General features: G+C 59.1%; 1 protein-coding gene across 2 annotated transcripts; it reads left to right on the plus strand.

The window, feature by feature from the left end:
* Nucleotides 1-6,376: 6,376 nt before the first annotated feature.
* Nucleotides 6,377-23,839, plus strand: DCTN3 (dynactin subunit 3). 2 transcript variants are annotated; one of them, XM_073683246.1, is made up of 7 exons: nt 6,377-6,527; nt 16,231-16,315; nt 19,734-19,820; nt 20,023-20,106; nt 20,987-21,045; nt 22,483-22,542; nt 22,764-23,839. In XM_073683246.1, exons 1-7 carry the CDS (start codon nt 6,444-6,446, stop codon nt 22,851-22,853), a joined length of 549 nt encoding a protein of 182 aa, XP_073539347.1. In that variant the 5' UTR covers nt 6,377-6,443; the 3' UTR covers nt 22,854-23,839. The 2 variants fall into 2 exon arrangements, with proteins under 2 accessions (XP_073539347.1, XP_073539353.1); XM_073683252.1 differs by lacking the exon at nt 19,734-19,820.
* The last annotated feature ends 700 nt before the right edge of the window (nt 23,840-24,539 follow it).

The following is a 24,539-nucleotide window of genomic DNA, read 5'->3' on the forward strand; positions in this document are numbered from 1 at the left end:
GCCATCTAGTGGTGTCAGTGCTGAACTGTCTACAGCAAAATGTATGAGGACCGGGAGAACCACCATCTAGTGGTGTCAGTGCTGAACAGTCTACAGCAGAGTGTGTGAGGAGCCAGGAGCAGCGCCATCTAGTGGTGCCAGTGCTGAACTGTCTACAGCAGAATGTATGAGGAGCCAGGCGCAGCGCCATCTAGTGGTGTCAGTGCTGAACTGTCTACAGCAGAATGTATGAGGAGCCGGGAGCAGCGCCATCTAGTGGTGCCAGTGCTGAACTGTCTACAGCAGAGTGTATGAGGAGCCGGGAGCAGCTCCGTCTAGTGGTATCAGTGCTGAACTGTCTACAGCAGAGTGTATGAGTAGCCGGGAGCAGCGCCATCTAGTGGTGCCAGTGCTGAACTGTCTACAGCAGAGTGTATGAGGAGCCGGGAGCAGTGCCATCTAGTGGTGTCAGTGCTGAACTGTCTACAGCAGAGTGTATGAGGAGCCGGGAGCAGCGCCATCTAGTGGTGTCAGTGCTGAACTGTCTACAGCAGAGTGTATGAGTAGCCGGGAGCAGCGCCATCTAGTGGTGTCAGTGCTGAACTGTCTACAGCAGAATGTATGAGGAGCCAGGAGCAGCGCCATCTAGTGGTGGCAGTGCTGAACTGTCTACAGCAGAATGTATGAGGAGGCGGGAGCAGCTCCATCTAGTGGTGTCAGTGCTGAACTGTCTACAGCAGAATGTATGAGGAGCCGGAAGCAGCGCCATCTAGTGGTGTCAGTGCTGAACTGTCTACAGCAGAGTGTATGAGGAGCCTGGAGCAGCGCCATCTAGTGGTGTCAGTGCTGAAATGTCTACAGCAGAGTGTATGAGGAGCCGGGAGCAGCGCCATCTAGTGGTGTCAGTGCTGAACTGTCTACAGCAGAGTGTATGAGGAGCCGGGAGCAGCGCCATCTAGTGGTGGCAGTACTGAACTGTCTACAGCAGAGTGTATGAGGAGCAGGAGCAGCGCCATCTAGTGGTGTCAGTGCTGAACTGTCTACAGCAGAGTGTATGAGGAGCCGGGAGCAGCGCCATCTAGTGGTGTCAGTGCTGAACTGTCTACCGCGGAATGTATGAGGAGCCGAGAGCAGCGCCATCTAGTGGTGTCAGTGCTGAACTGTCTACAGCAGAATGTATGAGGAGCCGGGAGCAGCGCCATCTAGTGGTGCCAGTGCTGAACTGTCTACAGCAGAATGTATGAGGAGCCGGGAGCAGCGCCATCTAGTTGTGTCAGTGCTGAACTGTCTACAGCGAATGTATTAGGAGCCGGGAGCAGTGCTATCTAGTGGTGTCAGTGCTGAACTGTCTACAGCAGAATGTATGAGGAGCCGGGAGCAGCGCCATCTAGTGGAGGCAGTGCTGAACTGTCTACAACAGAATGTATGAGGAGCCGGGAACAGCGCCATCTAGTGGTGTCAGTGCTGAACTGTCTACAGCAGAGTGCATGAGGAGCCGGGAGCAGCGCCATCTAGTGGTGTCAGTGCTGAACTGTCTACAGCAGAATGTATGAGGAGCCGGGAGCAGCGCCATCTAGTGGTGTCAGTGCTGAACTCTCTACATGAGAGTGTATGAGGAGCCGGGAGCAGCGTCATCTAGTGGTGTCAGTGCTGAACTGTCTACAGCAGATTGTATGAGGAGTCGGGAGCAGCGTCATCTAGTGGTTTCAGTGCTGAACTGTCTACAGCAGATTGTATGAGGAGTCGGGAGCAGCGCCATCTAGTGGTGTCAGTGCTGAACTGTCTACAGCAGAATGTATGAGGAGCCGGGAGCAGCGTCATCTAGTGGTGTCAGTGCTGAACTGTCTACAGCGGAATGTATGAGGAGCCAGGAGCAGCGCCATCTAGTGGTGGCACTGCTGAACTGTCTACAGCAGAGTGTATGAGGAGCCGGGAGCAGCGTCATCTAGTGGTGTCAGTGCTGAACTGTCTACAGCAGAGTGTATGCGGAGCCGGGAGCAGCGTCATCTAGTGGTGTCAGTGCTGAACTGTCTACAGCAGAGTGTATGAGGAGCCGGGAGCAGCGCCATCTAGTGGTGTCAGTGCTAAACTGTCTACAGCTGAGTGTATGAGGAGCCGGGAGCAGCGCCATCTAGTGGTGTCAGTGCTGAACTGTCTACAGCAGAGTGTATGAGGAGCTGGGAGCAGCGCCATCTAGTGGTGGTAGTGCTGAACTGTCTACAGCAGAATGTATGAGGAGCCGGGAGCAGAGCCATCTAGTGGTGACAGTGATGAACTGTCTACAGCAGAGTGTATGAGGAGCCGGGAGCAGCTCCATCTAGTGGTGTCAGTGCTGAACTGTCTACAGCAGAGTGTATGAGGAGCCGGGAGCAGCGCCATCTAGTGGTGTCAGTGCTGAACTGTCTACAGCAGAGTGTATGAGGAGCCGGGAGCAGCGCCATCTAGTGGTGTCAGTGCTGAACTGTCTACAGCAGAGTGTATGAGGAGCCGGGAGCAGCGCCATCTAGTGGTGTCAGTGCTGAACTGTCTACAGCAGAGTGTATGAGGAGCCGGGAGCAGCGCCATCTAGTGGTGTCAGTGCTGAACTGTCTACAGCAGAGTGTATGAGGAGCCGGGAGCAGCACCATCTAGTGGTGGCAGTGCTGAACTGTCTACAGCAGAGTGTATGAGGAGCCAGGAGCAGCGCCATCTAGCGGTGTCAGTGCTGAACTGTCTACAGCAGAGTGTATGAGGAGCCGGGAGCAGCGCCATCTAGTGGTTTCAGTGCTGAACTGTCTACCGCGGAATGTATGAGGAGCCGAGAGCAGCGCCATCTAGTGGTGTCAGTTCTGAACTGTCTACAGCAGAGTGTATGAGGAGCCAGGAGCAGCGCCATCTAGTGGTGCCAGTGCTGAACTTTCTACAGCAGTGTGTATGAGGAGCCGAGAGCAGTGCCATCTAGTGGTGCCAGTGCTGAACTGTCTACAGCAGAGTGTATGAGGAGTCGGGAGCAGCGCCATCTAGTGGTGTCAGTGCTGAACTCTCTACAGCAGAATGTATGAGGACCGGGAGAACCACCATCTAGTGGTGTCAGTGCTGAACAGTCTACAGCAGAGTGTGTGAGGAGCCAGGAGCAGCGCCATCTAGTGGTGCCAGTGCTGAACTGTCTACAGCAGAATGTATGAGGAGCCAGGTGCAGCGCCATCTAGTGGTGTCAGTGCTGAACTGTCTACAGCAGAATGTATGAGGAGCCGGGAGCAGCGCCATCTAGTGGTGCCAGTGCTGAACTGTCTACAGCAGAGTGTATGAGGAGCCGGGAGCAGCTCCATCTAGTGTTGTCAGTGCTGAACTGTCTACAGCATAGTGTATGAGGAGCCAGGAGCAGCGCCATCTAGTGGTATCAGTGCTGAACTGTCTACAGCAGAATGTATGAGGAGCCGGGAGCAGCGCCATCTAGTGGTGTCAGTGTTGAACTGTCTACAGCAGAGTGTGTATGAGGAGCCGGGAGCAGCGCCATCTAGCGGTGTCAGTGCTGAACTGTCTACAGCAGAATGTATGAGGAGCCGGGAGCAGCGCCATCTAGTGGTGTCAGTGCTGAACTGTCTACAGCAGAGTGTATGAGGAGCCGGGAGCAGCGCCATCTAGTGGTGTCAGTGCTGAACTGTCTACAGCAGAATGTATGATTTGCCAGGAGCAGCGCCATCTAGTGGTGTCAGTGCTGAACTGTCTACAGCAGAATGTATGAGGAGCCGGGAGCAGCGCCATCTAGTGGTGTCAGTGCTGAACTGTCTACAGCAGAGTGTATAAGGAGCCGGGAGCAGCGCCATCTAGTGGTGTCAGTGCTGAACTGTCTACAGCAGAATGTATGAGGACCGGGAGAACCACCATCTAGTGGTGTCAGTGCTGAACTGTCTACAGCAGAGTGTGTGAGGAGCCAGGAGCAGCGCCATCTAGTGGTGCCAGTGCTGAACTGTCTACAGCAGAATGTATGAGGAGCCAGGTGCAGCGCCATCTAGTGGTGTCAGTGCTGAACTGTCTACAGCAGAATGTATGAGGAGCCGGGAGCAGCGCCATCTAGTGGTGCCAGTGCTGAACTGTCTACAGCAGAGTGTATGAGGAGCCGGGAGCAGCTCCATCTAGTGTTGTCAGTGCTGAACTCTCTACAGCATAGTGTCTGAGGAGCCAGGAGCAGCGCCATCTAGTGGTATCAGTGCTGAACTGTCTACAGCAGAATGTATGAGGAGCCGGGAGCAGCGCCATCTAGTGGTGTCAGTGTTGAACTGTCTACAGCAGAGTGTGTATGAGGAGCCGGGAGCAGCGCCATCTAGCGGTGTCAGTGCTGAACTGTCTACAGCAGAATGTATGAGGAGCCGGGAGCAGCGCCATCTAGTGGTGTCAGTGCTGAACTGTCTACAGCAGAGTGTATGAGGAGCCGGGAGCAGCGCCATCTAGTGGTGTCAGTGCTGAACTGTTTACAGCAGAATGTATGATTTGCCAGGAGCAGCGCCATCTAGTGGTGTCAGTGCTGAACTGTCTACAGCAGAATGTATGAGGAGCCGGGAGCAGCGCCATCTAGTGGTGTCAGTGCTGAACTGTCTACAGCAGAGTGTATAAGGAGCCGGGAGCAGCGCCATCTAGTGGTGTCAGTGCTGAACTGTCTACAGCAGAGTGTATGAGGAGCCGGGAGCAGCGCCATCTAGTGGTGACAGTGCTGAACTGTCTACAGCAGAGTGTATGAGGAGCCGGGAGCAGCGCCATCTAGTGGTGTCAGTGCTGAACTTTCTACAGCAGAGTGTATGAGGAGCCGGGAGCAGCGCCATCTAGTGGTGTCAGTGCTGAACTGTCTACAGCAGAGTGTATGAGGAGTCGGGAGCAGCGCCATCTAGTGGTGTCAGTGCTGAACTGTCTACAGCAGAATGTATGAGGAGCCGGGAGCAGCGCCATCTAGTGGAGGCAGTGCTGAACTGTCTACAACAGAATGTATGAGGAGCCGGGAACAGCGCCATCTAGTGGTGACAGTGCTGAACTGTCTACAGCAGAGTGCATGAGGAGCCGGGAGCAGCGCCATCTAGTGGTGTCAGTGCTGAACTGTCTACAGCAGAATGTATGAGGAGCCGGGAGCAGCGCCATCTAGTGGTGTCAGTGCTGAACTCTCTACATGAGAGTGTATGAGGAGCCGGGAGCAGCGTCATCTAGTGGTGTCAGTGCTGAACTGTCTACAGCAGATTGTATGAGGAGTCGGGAGCAGCGTCATCTAGTGGTTTCAGTGCTGAACTGTCTACAGCAGATTGTATGAGGAGTCGGGAGCAGCGTCATCTAGTGGTGTCAGTGCTGAACTGTCTACAGCGGAATGTATGAGGAGCCAGGAGCAGCGCCATCTAGTGGTGGCACTGCTGAACTGTCTACAGCAGAGTGTATGAGGAGCCGGGAGCAGCGTCATCTAGTGGTGTCAGTGCTGAACTGTCTACAGCAGAGTGTATGAGGAGCCGGGAGCAGCGTCATCTAGTGGTGTCAGTGCTGAACTGTCTACAGCAGAGTGTATGAGGAGCCGGGAGCAGCGCCATCTAGTGGTGTCAGTGCTAAACTGTCTACAGCTGAGTGTATGAGGAGCCGGGAGCAGCGCCATCTAGTGGTGTCAGTGCTGAACTGTCTACAGCAGAGTGTATGAGGAGCTGGGAGCAGCGCCATCTAGTGGTGGTAGTGCTGAACTGTCTACAGCAGAATGTATGAGGAGCCGGGAGCAGAGCCATCTAGTGGTGACAGTGATGAACTGTCTACAGCAGAGTGTATGAGGAGCCGGGAGCAGCGCCATCTAGTGGTGTCAGTGCTGAACTGTCTACAGCAGAGTGTATGAGGAGCCGGGAGCAGCGCCATCTAGTGGTGTCAGTGCTGAACTGTCTACAGCAGAGTGTATGAGGAGCCGGGAGCAGCGCCATCTAGTGGTGTCAGTGCTGAACTGTCTACAGCAGAGTGTATGAGGAGCCGGGAGCAGCGCCATCTAGTGGTGTCAGTGCTGAACTGTCTACAGCAGAATGTATGAGGAGCCGGGAGCAGCGCCATCTAGTGATGTTAGTGCTGAACTGTCTACAGCAGAATGTATGAGGAGCCGGGAGCAGCGCCATCTAGTGTTGGCAGTGCTGAACTGTCTACAGCAGTGTGTATGAGGAGCCGGGAGCAGCGCCATCTAGTGGTGGCAGCGCTGCACTGTCTACAGCAGAATGTATGAGGAGCCGGGAGCAGCGCCATCTAGTGGTGTCAGTGCTGAACTGTCTACTGCGGAGGCGATCACTAAGGCAACTCCGATCTCCTCCCTCAGCAGTGTCCGTCTAGAGAGGAGACTAATTAGGAGCACAAAGGATCAACTCCGATCTATACACGCTCCTGTAACTATCCGGCACGTGTCTCGTCTCAGCAGCGGTGACGTCACCTCCTGTTTTGGAGGTGACGCACTTCCTGTTTTTCCCGGAAGTTGTAGAGTGACAGTGATGGCGGAGCTGCGAGAGCTGCAGAGCCGGGTGCAGGAGCTGGAGTTGCGGCTGTACGGGAAGAGCGGGGCTCACACGAGGAAGGTGTGTACCGGTACAAGATGCTGACACTTGTAGTGTTCACGTCCTGCGCTGAGGCTCATGGGAGTAAATAATACTGGTGTGTCACGGGCGCCTCAGCAGACGGAACAACCGACGCGATGTGTGACGTCAGCACCTGCGCCCCACCCACCAGTCTCCAAGGGTCGTCACCACCTGCGCCCACCGGTCACCGATCTTCGTCACCACCTGCGCCCACCGGTCACCGAGCGTCGTCACCACCTGCGCCCACCAGTCTACAAGGGTCGTCACCACCTGCGCCCACCGGTCACCGATCGTCGTCATCACCACCTGCGCCCACCGGTCACCGAGCGTCGTCACCGCCTGCGCCCACCGGTCACCGAGCGTCATCACCGCCTGCGCCCACCGGTCACCGAGGGTCGTCCCCGCCTGAGCCCACCGGTCACCGAGGGTCGTCCCCGCCTGCGCCCACCGGTCACCGAGGGTCGTCCCCGCCTGCGCCCACCGGTCACCGAGGGTCGTCCCCGCCTGCGCCCACCGGTCACCGAGAGTCGTCCCCACCTGCGCCCACCGGTCACCGAGGGTCGTCCCCACCTGCGCCCACCGGTCACCGAGGGTCGTCCCCACCTGCGCCCACCGGTCACCGAGGGTCGTCCCCACCTGCGCCCACCGGTCACCGAGGGTCGTCCCCACCTGCGCCCACCGGTCACCGAGGGTCGTCCCCACCTGCGCCCACCGGTCACCGAGGGTCGTCCCCACCTGCGCCCACCGAGGGTCGTCCCCACCTGCGCCCACCGAGGGTCGTCCCCCACCTGCGCCCACCGAGGGTCGTCCCCCACCTGCGCCCACCGAGGGTCGTCCCCCACCTGCGCCCACCGAGGGTCTTCCCCCACCTGCGCCCACCGAGGGTCGTCCCCCACCTGCGCCCACCGAGGGTCGTCCCCCACCTGCGCCCACCGAGGGTCGTCCCCCACCTGCGCCCACCGAGGGTCGTCCCCCACCTGCGCCCACCGAGGGTCGTCCCCCACCTGCGCCCACCGAGGGTCGTCCCCCACCTGCGCCCACCGAGGGTCGTCCCCCACCTGCGCCCACCGAGGGTCGTCCCCCACCTGCGCCCACAGAGACAACCACCCATACCAACTGGGCACCAAATGTTGTAATTACCCAATCCCTTCAGTCACAGAGTGTTGCCTCTCCCTGTCCCTGTTTGATGTCACTTGCTGCAGTAAGATGCTGCCATCTTCTCGCGGCTGTGTGACGTCTCAAGCTGCACCCGGCTGCTGCTGTGTGGCATCGCCTGTCTGTTGTGTGGCGTCGCCAGCCGCGCCCGCCTGTCGGTGTGTGGCGTCGCCAGCCGCGCCCGCCTGTCGGTGTGTGGCGTCGCCAGCCGCGCCCGCCTGTCGGTGTGTGGCGTCGCCAGCCGCGCCCGCCTGTCGGTGTGTGGCGTCGCCAGCCGCGCCCGCCTGTCGCTGTGTGGCGTCGCCAGCCGCGCCCGCCTGTCGCTGTGTGGCGTCGCCAGCCGCGCCCGCCTGTCGCTGTGTGGCGTCGCCAGCCGCGCCCGCCTGTCGCTGTGTGGCGTCGCCAGCCGCGCCCGCCTGTCGCTGTGTGGCGTCGCCAGCCGCGCCCGCCTGTCATCGCGGGCGGTCACCTTCCATCACTCGCCGCGGGATATCGCCTTCCACTGGACACCACGGAGCGTTGCTTTCCGCTGACCGCCGCGGGGTGTCACCATTCGCTGGCCGCCACGGGGCGTCACCTTCCACTGGACACCACGGAACGTTGCTTTCCGCTGACCGCGGCGGGATGTCACCATTCCCTGGCCACCTCGGGACATCGCAATCCTCTGGCCACCTCCGGACTTTGCCAGATGTGGTCATCTGCCATTGTGGAATTTTGCCAGCCGCTGTTTGTCGTTTATCATCACAAGCCAGTCACCATGTGACATCATTACCTGTGCAGCCCGTTTACGGTGTGAAATCGGCACCCAGCGATCAACCCGTGACTTCACCATCGGTGCCCATCGATCGACCCGTAACTTCGCTGCCGACGCCCAGCGATCAATCCGTGACTTCTCCATCGGCGCTCCCTGTTCACCGCGTGATATTAGCACCCTCATCCACCGATCTCTATTTGACCTAATCACCCGCAGCCGGTCACTGTGTGCTCTCCACTCGGCCGTCACATAACATTGGATCCAGAGCTCAAATTCATCATCAGCTTGAAGGTGGTTACAAGCAAATGTATTTTTTTATCTAAATACTGTTATCCATCCTCTATATATCACAGTACATAGACTGCAGAATGAGTGAAATGTGACGTGTCAGTGAGCGCCTTCTCCGGTCGGTGACTCTTATCTCTCTTCTTCTGAACATTGTCTACAATCTTCAAAGCATAACTCGACTGTTCATTCAGAAGGGAGATAAGGAGCTGCAGTCAGACGCGTCCCCCCCTTTTGCCCGCCCCCCTTTTGGCTTCCTCCCACGCGTGTGGCTCTCGACCCTCCTTTGGCTCCCCCTCCACACGTCTGTCGCTCCCGCCTCTTTTGCCCCCCTCCCGCGCGGCTGTCGCCCCCCTTTTGGCCCCCCCCCCCTTTTCCCCTGATCTTACCCTGTGCCTCTGCCATCTTTTGGCCCCGCGTCTCCACCTTTATCCTTTTTCCCAGATCTCACCCTTTACCTTGTGTCTCCCCCTTCCTGTGCCCCACCTCCCCTCCCTTCTGACACCGGCCTCTGGGTTGCTTTTCCATACCCCCCGCCGGCCTCTGGGTTTCTTTCCCTCCCTCCCCCGGCCTCTGGGTGGTGTTGCCCTCTCCTTCCCCTCCCCCGGCCTCTGGGTGGTGTTGCCCCCTCCCTCAGCCTCTGGGTGGTGTTGCCCCCTCCTTCCCCGACCTCTGGGTGGTGTTGCCCCCTCCTTCCCCTTCCCCGACCTCTGGGTGGTGTTGCCCCCTCCTTCCCCTTCCCCGACCTCTGGATGGTGTTGCCCCCTTCTTCCCCTTCCCCGGCCTCTGGGTGGTGTTGCCCCCTCCTTCCCCTCACCCGGCCTCTGGGTGGTATTGCCCCCTCCTTCCCCTCCCCCGGCCTCTGGGTGATATTGCCCCCTCCTTCCCCTCCCCCGGCCTCTGGGTGGTATTGCCCCCTCCTTCCCCTCCCCCGGCCTCTGGGTGGTATTGCCCCCTCCTTCCCCTCCCCCGGCCTCTGGGTGGTATTGCCCCCTCCTTCCCCTCCCCCGGCCTCTGGGTGATGTTGCCCCCTCCTTCCCCTCCCCCGGCCTCTGGGTGATGTTGCCCCCTCCTTCCCCTCCCCCGGCCTCTGGGTGATGTTGCCCCCTCCTTCCCCTCCCCCGGCCTCTGGGTGATGTTGCCCCCTCCTTCCCCTCCCTCGGCCTCTGGGTGATGTTGCCCCCTCCTTCCCCTCCCCCGGCCTAAGGGTGATGTTGCCCCCTCCTTCCCCTCCCCCGGCCTAAGGGTGATGTTGCCCCCTCCTTCCCCTCCCCCGGCCTAAGGGTGATGTTGCCCCCTCCTTCCCCTCCCCCGGCCTAAGGGTGATGTTGCCCCCTCCTTCCCCTCCCCCGGCCTAAGGGTGATGTTGCCCCCTCCTTCCCCTCCCCCGGCCTAAGGGTGATGTTGCCCCCTCCTTCCCCTCCCCCGGCCTAAGGGTGATGTTGCCCCCTCCTTCCCCTCCCCCGGCCTAAGGGTGATGTTGCCCCCTCCTTCCCCTCCCCCGGCCTAAGGGTGATGTTGCCCCCTCCTTCCCCTCCCCCGGCCTAAGGGTGATGTTGCCCCCTCCTTCCCCTCCCCCGGCCTAAGGGTGATGTTGCCCCCTCCTTCCCCTCCCCCGGCCTAAGGGTGATGTTGCCCCCTCCTTCCCCTCCCCCGGCCTAAGGGTGATGTTGCCCCCTCCTTCCCCTCCCCCGGCCTAAGGGTGATGTTGCCCCCTCCTTCCCCTCCCCCGGCCTAAGGGTGATGTTGCCCCCTCCTTCCCCTCCCCCGGCCTAAGGGTGATGTTGCCCCCTCCTTCCCCTCCCCCGGCCTAAGGGTGATGTTGCCCCCTCCTTCCCCTCCCCCGGCCTAAGGGTGATGTTGCCCCCTCCTTCCCCTCCCCCGGCCTAAGGGTGATGTTGCCCCCTCCTTCCCCTCCCCCGGCCTAAGGGTGATGTTGCCCCCTCCTTCCCCTCCCCCGGCCTAAGGGTGATGTTGCCCCCTCCTTCCCCTCCCCCGGCCTAAGGGTGATGTTGCCCCCTCCTTCCCCTCCCCCGGCCTAAGGGTGATGTTGCCCCCTCCTTCCCCTCCCCCGGCCTAAGGGTGATGTTGCCCCCTCCTTCCCCTCCCCCGGCCTAAGGGTGATGTTGCCCCCTCCTTCCCCTCCCCCGGCCTAAGGGTGATGTTGCCCCCTCCTTCCCCTCCCCCGGCCTAAGGGTGATGTTGCCCCCTCCTTCCCCTCCCCCGGCCTAAGGGTGATGTTGCCCCCTCCTTCCCCTCCCCCGGCCTAAGGGTGATGTTGCCCCCTCCTTCCCCTCCCCCGGCCTAAGGGTGATGTTGCCCCCTCCTTCCCCTCCCCCGGCCTAAGGGTGATGTTGCCCCCTCCTTCCCCTCCCCCGGCCTAAGGGTGATGTTGCCCCCTCCTTCCCCTCCCCCGGCCTAAGGGTGATGTTGCCCCCTCCCCCGGCCTAAGGGTGATGTTGCCCCCTCCCCCGGCCTAAGGGTGATGTTGCCCCCTCCCCCGGCCTAAGGGTGATGTTGCCCCCTCCCCCGGCCTAAGGGTGATGTTGCCCCCTCCCCCGGCCTAAGGGTGATGTTGCCCCCTCCCCCGGCCTAAGGGTGATGTTGCCCCCTCCCCCGGCCTAAGGGTGATGTTGCCCCCTCCCCCGGCCTAAGGGTGATGTTGCCCCCTCCCCCGGCCTAAGGGTGATGTTGCCCCCTCCCCCGGCCTAAGGGTGATGTTGCCCCCTCCCCCGGCCTAAGGGTGATGTTGCCCCCTCCCCCGGCCTAAGGGTGATGTTGCCCCCTCCCCCGGCCTAAGGGTGATGTTGCCCCCTCCCCCGGCCTAAGGGTGATGTTGCCCCCTCCCCCGGCCTAAGGGTGATGTTGCCCCCTCCCCCGGCCTAAGGGTGATGTTGCCCCCTCCCCCGGCCTAAGGGTGATGTTGCCCCCTCCCCCGGCCTAAGGGTGATGTTGCCCCCTCCCCCGGCCTAAGGGTGATGTTGCCCCCTCCCCCGGCCTAAGGGTGATGTTGCCCCCTCCCCCGGCCTAAGGGTGATGTTGCCCCCTCCCCCGGCCTAAGGGTGATGTTGCCCCCTCCCCCGGCCTAAGGGTGATGTTGCCCCCTCCCCCGGCCTAAGGGTGATGTTGCCCCCTCCCCCGGCCTAAGGGTGATGTTGCCCCCTCCCCCGGCCTAAGGGTGATGTTGCCCCCTCCCCCGGCCTAAGGGTGATGTTGCCCCCTCCCCCGGCCTAAGGGTGATGTTGCCCCCTCCCCCGGCCTAAGGGTGATGTTGCCCCCTCCCCCGGCCTAAGGGTGATGTTGCCCCCTCCCCCGGCCTAAGGGTGATGTTGCCCCCTCCCCCGGCCTAAGGGTGATGTTGCCCCCTCCTTCCCCTCCCCCGGCCTAAGGGTGATGTTGCCCCCTCCTTCCCCTCCCCCGGCCTAAGGGTGATGTTGCCCCCTCCTTCCCCTCCCCCGGCCTAAGGGTGATGTTGCCCCCTCCTTCCCCTCCCCCGGCCTAAGGGTGATGTTGCCCCCTCCTTCCCCTCCCCCGGCCTAAGGGTGATGTTGCCCCCTCCTTCCCCTCCCCCGGCCTAAGGGTGATGTTGCCCCCTCCTTCCCCTCCCCCGGCCTAAGGGTGATGTTGCCCCCTCCTTCCCCTCCCCCGGCCTAAGGGTGATGTTGCCCCCTCCTTCCCCTCCCCCGGCCTAAGGGTGATGTTGCCCCCTCCTTCCCCTCCCCCGGCCTAAGGGTGATGTTGCCCCCTCCTTCCCCTCCCCCGGCCTCTGGGTGGTGTTGCCCCCTCCTTCCCCTCCCCCGGCCTCTGGGTGGTGTTGCCCCCTCCTTCCCCTCTCCCGGCCTCTGGGTGGTGTTGCCCCCTCCTTCCCCTCTCCCGGCCTCTGGGTGGTGTTGCCCCCTCCTTCCCCTTTCCCGGCCTCTGGGTGGTGTTGCCCCCTCCTTCCCCTCTCCCGGCCTCTGGGTGGTGTTGCCCCCTCCTTCCCCTTTCCCGGCCTCTGGGTGGTGTTGCCCCCTCCTTCCCCTTTCCCGGCCTCTGGGTGGTGTTGCCCCCTCCTTCCCCTCTCCCGGCCTTTGGGTGGTGCTGCCATACCCCCCCTCCGGCCTCTGGGTTGCTTTCCCTCCCTTCCCGGCCTCTGGGTGGTGTTGCCCCCTCCTTTCCCTCTCCCGGCCTCATGGTGGTGTTGCCCCCTCCTTCCCCTTTCCTGGACTCTGGGTGGTGTTGCCCTCTCCTTCCCCTCTCCCGGCCTCTGGGTGGTGTTGCCCCCTCCTTCCCCTCTCCCGGCCTCTGGGTGGTGTTGCCCCCTCCTTCTCCTCTCCCGGCCTCTGGGTGGTGTTGCCCCCTCCTTCCCCTTTCCTGGCCTCTGGGTGGTGTTGCCCCCTCCTTCCCCTTTCCTGGCCTCTGGGTGGTGTTACCCCCTCCTTCCCCTCTCCCGGCCTTTGGGTGGTGCTGCCATACCCCCCCGCCGGCCTCGGGGTTGCTTTCCCTCCCTCCCCCGCCTCTGGGTGGTGTTGCCCCCTCCTTCCCCTCCCCCGGCCTCTGGGTGGTGTTGCCCCCTCCTTCCCCTCCCCCGGGCCTCTGGGTGGTGTTGCCCCCTCCTTCCCCCCCCCCGGCCTCTGGGTGGTGTTGCCCCCTCCCCCCCCCCGGCCTCTGGGTGGTGTTGCCCCCTCCCCCCCCCCGGCCTCTGGGTGGTGTTGCCCCCTCCTTCCCCTCCCCCGACCTCTGGGTGGTGTTGCCCCCTCCTTTCCCTCCCCCGGCCTCTGGGTGGTTTTGCCCCCACCTTCCCCCCCCCGGCCTCTGGGTGGTGTTTCCCCCTCCTTCCCCCTCCCCCGGCCTCTGGGTGGTATTGCCTCCTCCCCCGGCCTCTGGGTGGTGTTGCCCCCTCCTTCCCCTCCCCCGGCCTCTGGGTGGTGTTGCCCCCTCCTTCCCCTCCCCTGCCTCTGGGTGGTGTTGCCCCCTCCTTCCCCTCTCCCGGCCTCTGGGTGGTGTTGCCCCCTCCTTCCCCTCTCCCGGCCTCTGGGTGGTGTTGCCCCCTCCTTCCCCTCTCCCGGCCTCTGGGTGGTGTTGCCCCCTCCTTCCCCTCTCCCGGCCTCTGGGTGGTGTTGCCCCCTCCTTCCCCTCTCCCGGCCTCTGGGTGGTGTTGCCCCCTCCTTCCCCTCTCCCGGCCTCTGGGTGGTGTTGCCCCCTCCTTCCCCTCTCCCGGCCTCTGGGTGGTGTTGCCCCCTCCTTCCCCTCTCCCGGCCTCTGGGTGGTGTTGCCCCCTCCTTCCCCTCTCCCGGCCTCTGGGTGGGTGTTGCCCCCTCCTTCCCCTCTCCCGGCCTCTGGGTGGGTGTTGCCCCCTCTCCCCCCATCCCCCGGCCTCTGGGTGGGTGTTGCCCCCTCTCCCCCCATCCCCCGGCCTCTGGGTGGGTGTTGCCCCCTCTCCCCCCATCCCCCGGCCTCTGGGTGGGTGTTGCCCCCTCTCCCCCCATCCCCATCCACCGGCCTCTGGGTGGGTGTTGCCCCCTCTCCCCCCATCCCCCGGCCTCTGGGTGGGTGTTGCCCCCTCTCCCCCCATCCCCCGGGTGGGTGTTGCCCCCTCCCCCCCCCATCCCCCGGGTGGGTGTTGCCCCCTCTTCCCCCCCCCATCCCCCTGGGTGGTATTGCACCCCCCCCTTCCCCCGGCCTCTGGGTGGTGTTGTCCCCTCCCCCCGGCCTCTGGGTGGTGTTGTCCCCTCCCCCCGGCCTCTGGGTGGGTGTTGCCCCCTCCCCCCGGCCTCTGGGTGGGTGTTGCCCCCTCCCCCCGGCCTCTGGGTGGGTGTTGCCCCCTCCCCCCGGCCTCTGGGTGGGTGTTGCCCCCTCCCCCCGGCCTCTGGGTGGGTGTTGCCCCCTCCCCCCGGCCTCTGGGTGGGTGTTGCCCCCTCCCCCCGGCCTCTGGGTGGGTGTTGCCCCCTCCCCCCGGCCTCTGGGTGGGTGTTGCCCCCTCCCCCCGGCCTCTGGGTGGGTGTTGCCCCCTCCCCCCGGCCTCTGGGTGGGTGTTGCCCCCTCCCCCCCCTTGGCCTCTGGGTGGGTGTTGCCCCCTCCCCCCCCTTGGCCTCTGGGTGGGTGTTGCCCCCTCTCCCCCCCCCATCCCCCGGGTGGGTGTTGCCCCCTCTCCCCCCCCCATCCCCCGGGTGGGTGTTGCCCCCTCTCCCCCCCCATCCCCCGGGTGGGTGTTGCCCCCTCTCCCCCCCATCCCCCGGGTGGGTGTTGCCCCCTCTCCCCCCCCCCCATCCCCCGGGTGGGTGTTGCCCCCTCTCCCCCCCCCCCTATCCCCCGGGTGGGTGTTGCCCCCTCTCCCCCCCCCCCATCCCCCGGGTGGGTGTTGCCCCCTCCCCCCCATCCCCCGGGTGGGTGTTGCCCCCTCTCCCCCCCCCCCTCTCCCCCGGCCTCTGGGTGGCAGTGTTGCACCCCCTCCTTGGCCTCTGGGTGGTGTTGCACCCCCCCAACCCTCCCCCACCTCGTCCTCTGGGTGGTATTGCACCTTCCCCCGGCCTCTGGGTGGTGGTGCCCCCTCCCCAGGCCTCTGGGTGGTGTTGCACCCCCCCTCCCCACCTTGGCCTCTGGGTGGTATTGCACCCCCCCCTTCCCCCGGCCTCTGGGTGGTGTTGTCCCCTCCCCCCGGCCTCTGGGTGGTGTTTTCCTCCTCCCCCCGGCCTCTGGGTGGGTGTTGCCCCCTCCCCCCGGCCTCTGGGTGGGTGTTGCCCCCTCCCCCCCTTGGCCTCTGGGTGGGTGTTGCCCCCTCCCCCCCCTTGGCCTCTGGGTGGGTGTTGCCCCCTCCCCCCTTGGCCTCTGGGTGGGTGTTGCCCCCTCCCCCCCTTGGCCTCTGGGTGGGTGTTGCCCCCTCCCCCCCTTGGCCTCTGGGTGGGTGTTGCCCCCTCCCCCCCTTGGCCTCTGGGTGGGTGTTGCCCCCTCCCCCCCTTGGCCTCTGGGTGGGTGTTGCCCCCTCCCCCCCTTGGCCTCTGGGTGGGTGTTGCCCCCTCCCCCCCTTGGCCTCTGGGTGGGTGTTGCCCCCTCCCCCCCTTGGCCTCTGGGTGGGTGTTGCCCCCTCCCCCCTTGGCCTCTGGGTGGGTGTTGCCCCCTCCCCCCCTTGGCCTCTGGGTGTTGCCCCCTCCCCCCCTTGGCCTCTGGGTGGGTGTTGCCCCCTCCCCCCCCTTGGCCTCTGGGTGGGTGTTGCATCCCCCCAACCCCCCCCTCGGCCTCTGGGTTGTATTGCACCTTCCCCTGGCCTCTGGGTGGTGTTGCACCCCCCCTCCCCACCTTGGCCTCTGGGTGGTATTGCACCCCCCTTCCCCCGGCCTCTGGGTGGTGTTGCACCCCCCCTCCCCACCTTGGCCTCTGGGTGGTGTTGCACCCCCCCGGCCTCTGGGTGGTATTGCACCCCCCCCTTCCCCCGGCCTCTGGGTGGTATTGCCCCCTCCCCCTGGCCTCTGGGTGGTTTTGCCGCCGTCCTCTGGGTTTTACCATTAAACTCTGATCACTTTTACGTTGCAGGTCACAGATGGGTTAATAAAAGTCCAGGGCGGTTTGGGAAACATCGCCAGCAAGAGGGAGCGAGTGAAGACCCTGTACAAGAAGAGTGAGTGGCTGATGTAGACACGTGCGGCCCACGGTAGCGGGGGCGACCCATACACCTGGCTGATCGGGGGGACCCTACTCTTCACATTGCAGATCCCGTGCAGCCCAACTGTGACTCTGGGGTCTGCACTATTCGACCCTGTAGAGCTGCGGGGGTCCGCTCCTTGCAGCCATAATACGGACAGTGAAATGCGGCCATATTCTTCCTTCCCCGGATGTCAGGGGCTCCTGTCATAGCGCTGCTCTGCTCCTTCGGTGAGGCGCTACTGCCCCCCTCAGGCTGAGATGTGTATTACAAGCGCCTGTTCCTATAAATGTACAACGGAAAGTTCTGCAGCCGCCTCATATTCAGGACTTCATTCCTCAATGTTTCCAAGACCTCTGGTGCCTGTCAGTGACTGAAATCATTCTCGATTACATCCGTAAGCTGAGATCCTGTCCTACATTTCTCACAGCTGATGGTTTGCTTCAATTATATCTGGTCGGACTCCAGATTGACGTCTTTTACCTGCACTGACGCATTGTAACAAGTCTTAAAAAATATTAAAATCTCTGCAGCCAGTAGTGAAGGGACTTTCACTACCTCCCTCCTCACTCTTTTGCTGTAGGACAAGGGCTGCCAATCTATCTGACACTCTCTTACAAATAGACTTGTGCAATGCTCATAAAAAAGTATGAAATTAAAATGCGGGAAGTCCTTTTGAAGCCCAAGTGCTAACAAGGATGGCTTTTATGTGACAGACTGAGATGTATAGGATAGGCAGGAAAGGCCGCTTTAAGTTTTGAATGGAATGAAGCGAATATCTAACACCTCTTAGAGATAGCTATTCTTCATCCAGGATGCACATTCCATACATAAACACATCTTTGGCAGACGCCGAGACACCAAAAGAAAATTATGAATATTGTAGTTTGTATAAATCCGATAGGGATGAGACATACATTTTCAGCTTCAGGGCGAATAGGGGAAGAATATGCATATAACTGCAACACCTGCCTATAAGCTCCAATAGTGCGTAGATAACTGACACCAGCCATGTCATTTTTGGTCTTTGGGTAACAGTAAAATCCCAATAAAAAATATGGCGGCAATCTCAAACTTCTGCGATCATCCGGAGTGAAGTTATCGCATAAGTTGGGAATTTCATGAAATCCTGAAGGGCTGAGTACATTCTACAACCCGGCCCATGTGAGGTCATCACTGGGGCGGGGGGGGGGGGGGGGGGTGTAACCCAGAGACTAAACATGACATTGCTGCTGTCAGCAATTTGCTCTTTATCGATTTGTGGCCTATAGGCAGGGCTTACAGTCAGGAAAACATTTGCATCTTCTTCCCCGATTTGCCCTGATGCTGGAAGTGTATGGGCCATCACTATCGGATTCATAATAACTCCAATATTCCATATTTTTTTTCGGCCCAATGTATAGCATTTCCGTTGCAGGAAACCAGTATCAAGAGGCATTTCCTGGGGACAATACTCATTCCACTTTGCTAATTATGTGTAGACACATGTACCCTTTTGCTGTCCAACTCTTTGAAAAGACTTCCCCTGTCTCAATTACCTGTTGCAACTATAATTCTTTGTCTATGCACAATAGACATCCTCGTTAGTATTGCCTGGGTCTTTTGTCCTCAAATGAGCTCTTGCATGTTAGCTAAGATGGTTCACTGTTCATTCGCATCCAATTTCCTACTTTTATTAGTCTATTGTCTGTCTAGGACAGGGGTCTCAAACTCGGCTGGGTATATGGGCCGCACATGGAAAAAATTTGAATTTGGGGGGCCGCATTCTTTGTTCAATGTGACATTTTTAGTGATACCATTTTTTTTGTATACACCTTTTGAACATTTTTGCCGTGTTTATTTTTTTATGGCTTGGGTCGTTATGGATGTGGCGATAATAAACGTGCACTTTTTTGTGTTTACTTTAGTTTACATATAAAACAGCATTTTTAGTGCCCAATATTTTTTCATGCTTTATTTTATTTTTTATTTTTTTTACAATTTTATTTCCCCCAATTGGCCACATACAGTAATATTGTCTTACAATTAGCATCATATAGTAATAATGGAAAACATCTTGTAGTAATGTTCCCCATCCAAGTCCCCATCTTGTACTAATGTGCCCCATCCAGGTCCCCATCCTGTGGCTATGTGCCCCATCCTGGCGCCCATCTTGTACTAATGTGCCTCATCCAGGTCCCCATCTTGGGGCTCTGTGCCCCATCCAGGTCCCCATCCTGTGGCTCTGTGCCCCATCCAGGTCCCCATCTTGTGGCTCTGTGCCCCATCCAGGTCCCCATCTTGTGGCTCTGTGCCCCATCCAGGTCCCCTCTTGTGGCTATGTGCCCCCTGTGCTGTTCTTCACACACATAAAATAGAAAAAAAAAAAGATGATTCTCACCTGTCCTCCGTTCCCTCGGCGGCCTTCCTGCAGATGTGGCCCGCAGGCACCACAGAGTCCGACCCCTTGACGATCCCGACCTGGTCCAGGAGGAGCCGCCGACAGCAGCGCTGCATTGCCGCACAGAGACTGTCTCCCAGCACTGCATTTTCAATGTCAGCCGCCGGCCAATCAGAGGCCAGCAGCTGACATCTGCATATGGCAATGACGTCATACTCGCTGCGCCGACACGCAGATATCAGCTGCTGGCCTCTGATTGGTCAGCGGCTGCCATTGGAAATGCAGTGCTGGGAAACAGTCTCTGTGTGGCAATTCAGCGCTGCTGTCAGCGGCTCCTCCTGGACCAGGTCGGGATCGTCAAGGGGTCTGTGCCTGCGGGCCGCATAAAGCAGCCTCAGGGGCCGCATGCGGCCCGCGGGCCGCGTGTTTGAGACCCCTGGTCTAGGAGATTGCAAGCTCTTGTTTACTTACTGGAAATCGGTGTGAGAGGAAAAAGGGAGGGAGGGAATGTCGCACTACAGAAGCTGCAGAGATTTTAATATTTTCTATGACATATTTGTTATAAACACTGCCTATCATTCTGGATTAAATATAAAATGTAATAGTTCTGTTCCTTTTGTTCTGTACGCTACCAGAACCAGGTGTCCAGTCAGCCTGTATAAAACCCGACTGCTGGTGTCAGCGAGTAGTACTTGGGCTATCATGGAGTTAGCAGTTGACTGTACAGCGGTATATACACATATCGCAGGCGTGGGGATCGGAAGTGTATATACCATAAACTCACTGTTAGTTTCCCGATAACCGGCCTGTTAGTGGTGACAGCCTGCGGCCTCCTCCGTTAATCGTCCAGGCGATAGGGGGCAGCAGAGAGATGTTCGCTCCCAAAATAACAGCGGGTGGGCTCAGTGACGACCCCTCCCCCCCCTGGCTGCGATCTTTTTGACAGCAAGTAACAGAAACGTTTTGTCGTTCTTTGTCCGTTTCCCCTGTCACTGACCAGACTTTGCCTTACAGTCGATGATCTGATGAAGTATCTGGACCCTCAGTACATCGACAGAATCGCTGTCCCCGACGCCATGAAGCTGGAGTTCATTCTGGCAGGTGATTGCTGACGCTCTCCCTGATTGTTTCCAACCACGCGGTTGGTGACAAGCCCCTGGTCATCAACAGCCATGTATGATGTATGGCGACAATGACATCCATGATGACGGACGCTCATCTTGAACATATGAGGGTGGGGGGGGTTTGCGGTACAGATGGTGATTTTGGCCCGGAGTAAAGGACTTTCTCTCTTCCCCTGCAGAAGAGCCGTACATCCTATCCCAGGCCGCCCTGCTGGAGCAGCTCCACTCCCTGCAGCCGCTCCTAGACAGCGAGCACATCAAAGGTGAGGGTCCGGCGTGGGTCCGGCGCTGGTGAGGTCTGTGCAGCTCCTGGGCTCTGTGTGATCGGGTCTGTGCAGCTCCTCGGCTTTCTGGGAGCAGATAAGAACATTTCTATTTACTGACTTCAAGGAAAGATCTTTTCACCCCTTCATGACCAGGGATTTATTTTATTTTTTCCTCGTGTTTTGTTTTTCCGTCCCCCTCACCGTATACGTCCTGTACTGATTAATGTACTCAGGGAAAAAAACTCCAAGCGGGATGAAAGGGTGATAAAAGTCTGACTCTTCGGTTGTGTGTTGGGTTTTGTTTTTCCGGCGCGCGTCGTGAGGTCGGTGCAGTTTCGGCGGCTTCAGACTTCTGTGCGGTTTTTATACATATTTTAATGGTTCAAAAAAGTCAGAATTTTGTAAAAAATAAAAAAATAAATGTTGGTTTGGTCGCCATTATTCTACAGCCGTGACTTTATTTTTTCATTGACGGCGCTGTGGGGTAGGGGCGGATTTTTGAGTGGTGAGCTGTAGATTAAGACTTCTCTGGGGTCCGAACAATATTTTCATGGCTTCTTACTGTGTATTTGGGAGGTAGAGATACAACGACTGAAAAAATACTGTTGTCGCTTTTTTCTTTCTGCCATTTAATGCACGGTTTAAATTAATAGTTTGGACTTTTCCTGGTGCATCGACACCAGACATGTCGGCTTTTCATTACTGTATTGTGAGCCCGTCCCATACACCCCCTGCGCTCACAGGACGGATACTTACGCCCTATGGTTATAATTGTGAACAATGTGGATGGAAAGTCCTCCAACGTTGCATAACACCGGAGACCCCCGGGGGCCGGTGACTGGTGAACGCTTTGTGACCCATCTCTCTGTCTCCACAGCGGTGCCGGCTCTGGCCTCCAAGCTGCAGACTCTGTCCCAAATCCACATAAAACAGCAGGTTGGTGTCCTTCGATGTCTTCTGACTTCAGGTCTTCTCCTCTAGTCACATCCCAAGCTGCGTGCACAGTTCTCCTGTTCACTGTGCTGCATGGCATCTCGGGAGGTGATCGTTATCAGTGGTCAGTCTCTTGCACCCCTCATCTCTGGAGCCCTGTACTGAGCTGGGAGCGTCCTGATGTCCCCAGCAGTGCGAGGGTTACTGCTGCAGAGCTGGGAGCGTCCTGGTGTCCCCGGCAGTGCGAGGGTTACTGCTGCAGAGCTGGGAGCGTCCTGGTGTCCCCGGCAGTGCGAGGGTTACTGCTGCAGAGCTGGGAGCGTCCTGGTGTCCCCGGCAGTGCGAGGGTTACTGCTGCAGAGCTCGGAGCGTCCTGGTGTCCCCGGCAGTGCGAGCGTTACTGCTGCAGAGCTGGGAGCGTCCTGGTGTCCCCGGCAGTGCGAGGGTTACTGCTACAGAGCTGGGAGCTTCCTGGTGTCCCCGGCAGTGCGAGGGTTACTGCTACAGAGCTGGGAGCGTCCTGGTGTCCCTGGCAGTGCGAGGGTTACTGCTGCAGAGCTGGGAGCGTCCTGGTGTCCCTGGCAGTGCGAGGGTTACTGCTACAGAGCTGGGAGCGTCCTGGTGTCCCTGGCAGTGCGAGGGTTACTGCTGCAGAGCTGGGAGCGTCCTGGTGTCCCTGGCAGTGCGAGGGTTACTGCTGCAGAGCTGGGAGCGTCCTGGTGTCCCCGGCAGTGTTGAGGGTTACTGCAGCAGAGCTGGGAGCGTCCTGGTGTCCCTGGCAGTGCGAGGGTTACGGCTGCAGAGCTGGGAGCGTCCTGGTGTCCCTGGCAGTGCGAGGGTTACGGCTGCAGAGCTGGGAGCGTCCTGGTGTCCCCGGCAGTGCGAGGGTTACTGCTGCAGCCCCTTACACACCGGTGTTTAGGCTTCCTCCATCATTGATTTGTTTGCTGTGGTGCTGACGCCGACGCTCCAGATAATCCGGTTTATGGGATAATTTTATGGCTTTTTTATTTTCCGCTGACTTAAAAACTGTTTAGAAAGTGCAGCACTTAGATGGGAGGACGGGGGCAGCAATGTGCGAGTCGCGACCAGCGGGGGCAGCAATGTGCGAGCCGCGACCAGTGGGGGCAGCATTGTGCGAGCCGCGACCAGCGGGGGCAGCATTGTGCGAGCCGCGACCAGCGGGGGCAGCAATGTGCGAGCCGCAACCAGCGGGGGCAGCAATGTGCGAGCCGAGGACGGGGGCATCTACCTGTCTGGGGTTTATAATGTGTCGCCGGTTGCTCTGCAGAGAACAGACTGGAGGATAACACCTAACACACAGCAAGTACAATCACTCCCATCATCTGCCCCCAGATCACAACTGAATCACACTCATAATGTTATCACTCCCACCATTCTCTAACCTGGAAGTTCACAATCTAAACTTCCTCCCCACAGGACCAGAGCGAGGAGGTGACGGCCGAGACCAAGAGGCTCCTGGAGGACTACAACAAGATGGTATCCTTTACCTACAGGGTCAGGAGGGGGAGTCTGCAGTCCCATGTAACAGATAAAACAGTGATAACTCACTGAGTACAGATAATGTAGTAGATGTCACCTGCAGTCCTATGTAACACCACAGATAACACAGTGATAACACTCTGAGTACAGATAATGTAGTTGTCACCTGCAGTCCTATGTAACCCCCCTGGTTTATGCCCCTTAACCCTTTGTGTCAGACCCTCCTCCTCTCTAAGCAGTTTGTGATGTGGGACGAGGTTCTCTCTCAGGTAGAAGCCGCGCAGCAGGTGAAGCCACGATCTGAGTGACGCTTGTCTGGAGCCGCCATTGTTTACGCCGCGTGTTCCTCTGCCGCCGCTTCTCCCATCTCTCGTCCTGTTCCCAGTGTTGGACCTTCGCCGCTGACCTCCGCCATTACTCCGGTCTTCGTCCTCTCCTGTGACGCTCTGCTTTCGCTGCCGTAGTTCCTCTCACCGGATCTACGAGATTTGCGCTCATCGCTGGCGGGCGATGGACGGCGGCCCCACAGGAGTGGTAGTGCCCCCTGCAGACGTCACATCCGGGGATCCGTAATTCGTGCAGTTGAGTCCAGCGGGGATGGAAATATGTCGGTGATGCAGCAGAGCTCGGCCGGCGGCCGCACACCTCACGTCTCCATCATTTTAATTCTCTCCGGCTGATCCTCAGTTACAGCTCATCTTTTACTCCAGTGACATCAAGAGCAGCATTCACAGTTCTGCTTTCACATCCGACTCTTCCCTCCAGTTACATTCTGATCTGCGGCGCTGAAGCTTGTCTTATACAACCGGTGGCCGTGGCCATAACTCCCGCAGTGCAATACAGCAGAGCCGACTCGGCACAGACACCGCAGCGGTGGTCTATAGGACCATGGGGGATCCTGCCCCGAACTGAAAATCAACAGATAAATGAATGCAGCTCTGGATGTGACTGGAGTAGGACATATGATGTGATCAGAACAAGAAGTGAAAAGCAGGGGGCGGGATTAATCTGCTGACTTCCCTCCCTGCAGCTTCAGCTGTGTTTGGAGTCGGGACTTTTTTGTTATTCCACTTCTTTCTCATCCTATAGAGTCATTAACTATTTATGTGCTGGGAGCTGCGTCCCCCGCTGTCTGTATCCCTCCCCCTGCACTTTACATTACTCTTCCCCCGATGCCGCCGACTGCCGCGGTTTCTTCCGGTGGAGCCGCGGTCACAACGTTATTTAATGGAATTGTTTTGTTTCCACCATTTACTTCATCCTGATAAAGTCCAATAAAAATCTGAAACGCGGACTCTGTGCCCCCCGGTGATTGCACCTTCTGGGTGTGTTCGCACCATTGATTTTAGAGAAACACTGTGGCTGATAACAGAGGACAACACCACACAAAGTTTCTTATGTTTTGTGATAAATCCATGGTCATGGTCAGGACTGTAAGAGAAGGAATCACCAGATTATAGGAAAACTGGTAAAAGGCGGGTGATGTACAGCATGAGAGGGGTTAACAGGAGGATGCTAGTAATCTACAGCAGGAGAGGGGTTAATAAGGGGATGCTGGGTAATGTACAGCAGGTGGGGTTAATAAGAGGATGCTGGGTAATGTACAGCAGGTGGGGTTAATAAGAGGATGCTGGTAATGTACAGCGGGGAGGGGTTAATAAGAGGATGCTGGGTAATGTACAGCAGAGGAGGGGTTAATTAGAGGATGCTGGTAATGTACAGCAGAGGAGGGGTTAATAAGAGGATGCTGGTAATGTACAGCAGGAGAGGGGTTAATAAGAGGATGCTGGGTAATGTACAGCAGAGGAGGGGTTAATAAGAGGATGCTGGTAATGTACAGCAGGGGAGGGGTTAATAAGGATGCTGGTAATGTACAGCAGGGGAGGGGTTAATAAGAGGATGCTGGTAATGTACAGCAGGGGAGGGGTTAATAAGAGGATGCTGGACATGTACAGCAGAGGAGGGGTTAATAGGAGGATGCTGGTAATGTACAG

This window comes from Phyllobates terribilis, unplaced genomic scaffold (genome assembly GCF_046119375.1).
Source record: "Phyllobates terribilis strain yellow unplaced genomic scaffold, ASM4611937v1 Scaffold_1__5_contigs__length_1240528914, whole genome shotgun sequence".
Classification (NCBI taxonomy): Eukaryota; Metazoa; Chordata; class Amphibia; order Anura; family Dendrobatidae; genus Phyllobates; species Phyllobates terribilis.

What these genes read in the sequence shown, in the direction of transcription:
- DCTN3 (XM_073683246.1), top strand. Translation starts at nt 6,444, where the DNA reads ATGGCGGAGCTGCGAGAGCTGCAGAGCCGGGTGCAGGAGCTGGAGTTG. An exon ending in GCTGGAGTTCATTCTGGCAG is followed by an intron (nt 19,821 to 20,022) that starts GTGATTGCTGAC and finishes CTTCCCCTGCAG; the next exon opens with AAGAGCCGTACATCCTATCC. An exon ending in AAATCCACATAAAACAGCAG is followed by an intron (nt 21,046 to 22,482) that starts GTTGGTGTCCTT and finishes TCCTCCCCACAG; the next exon opens with GACCAGAGCGAGGAGGTGAC.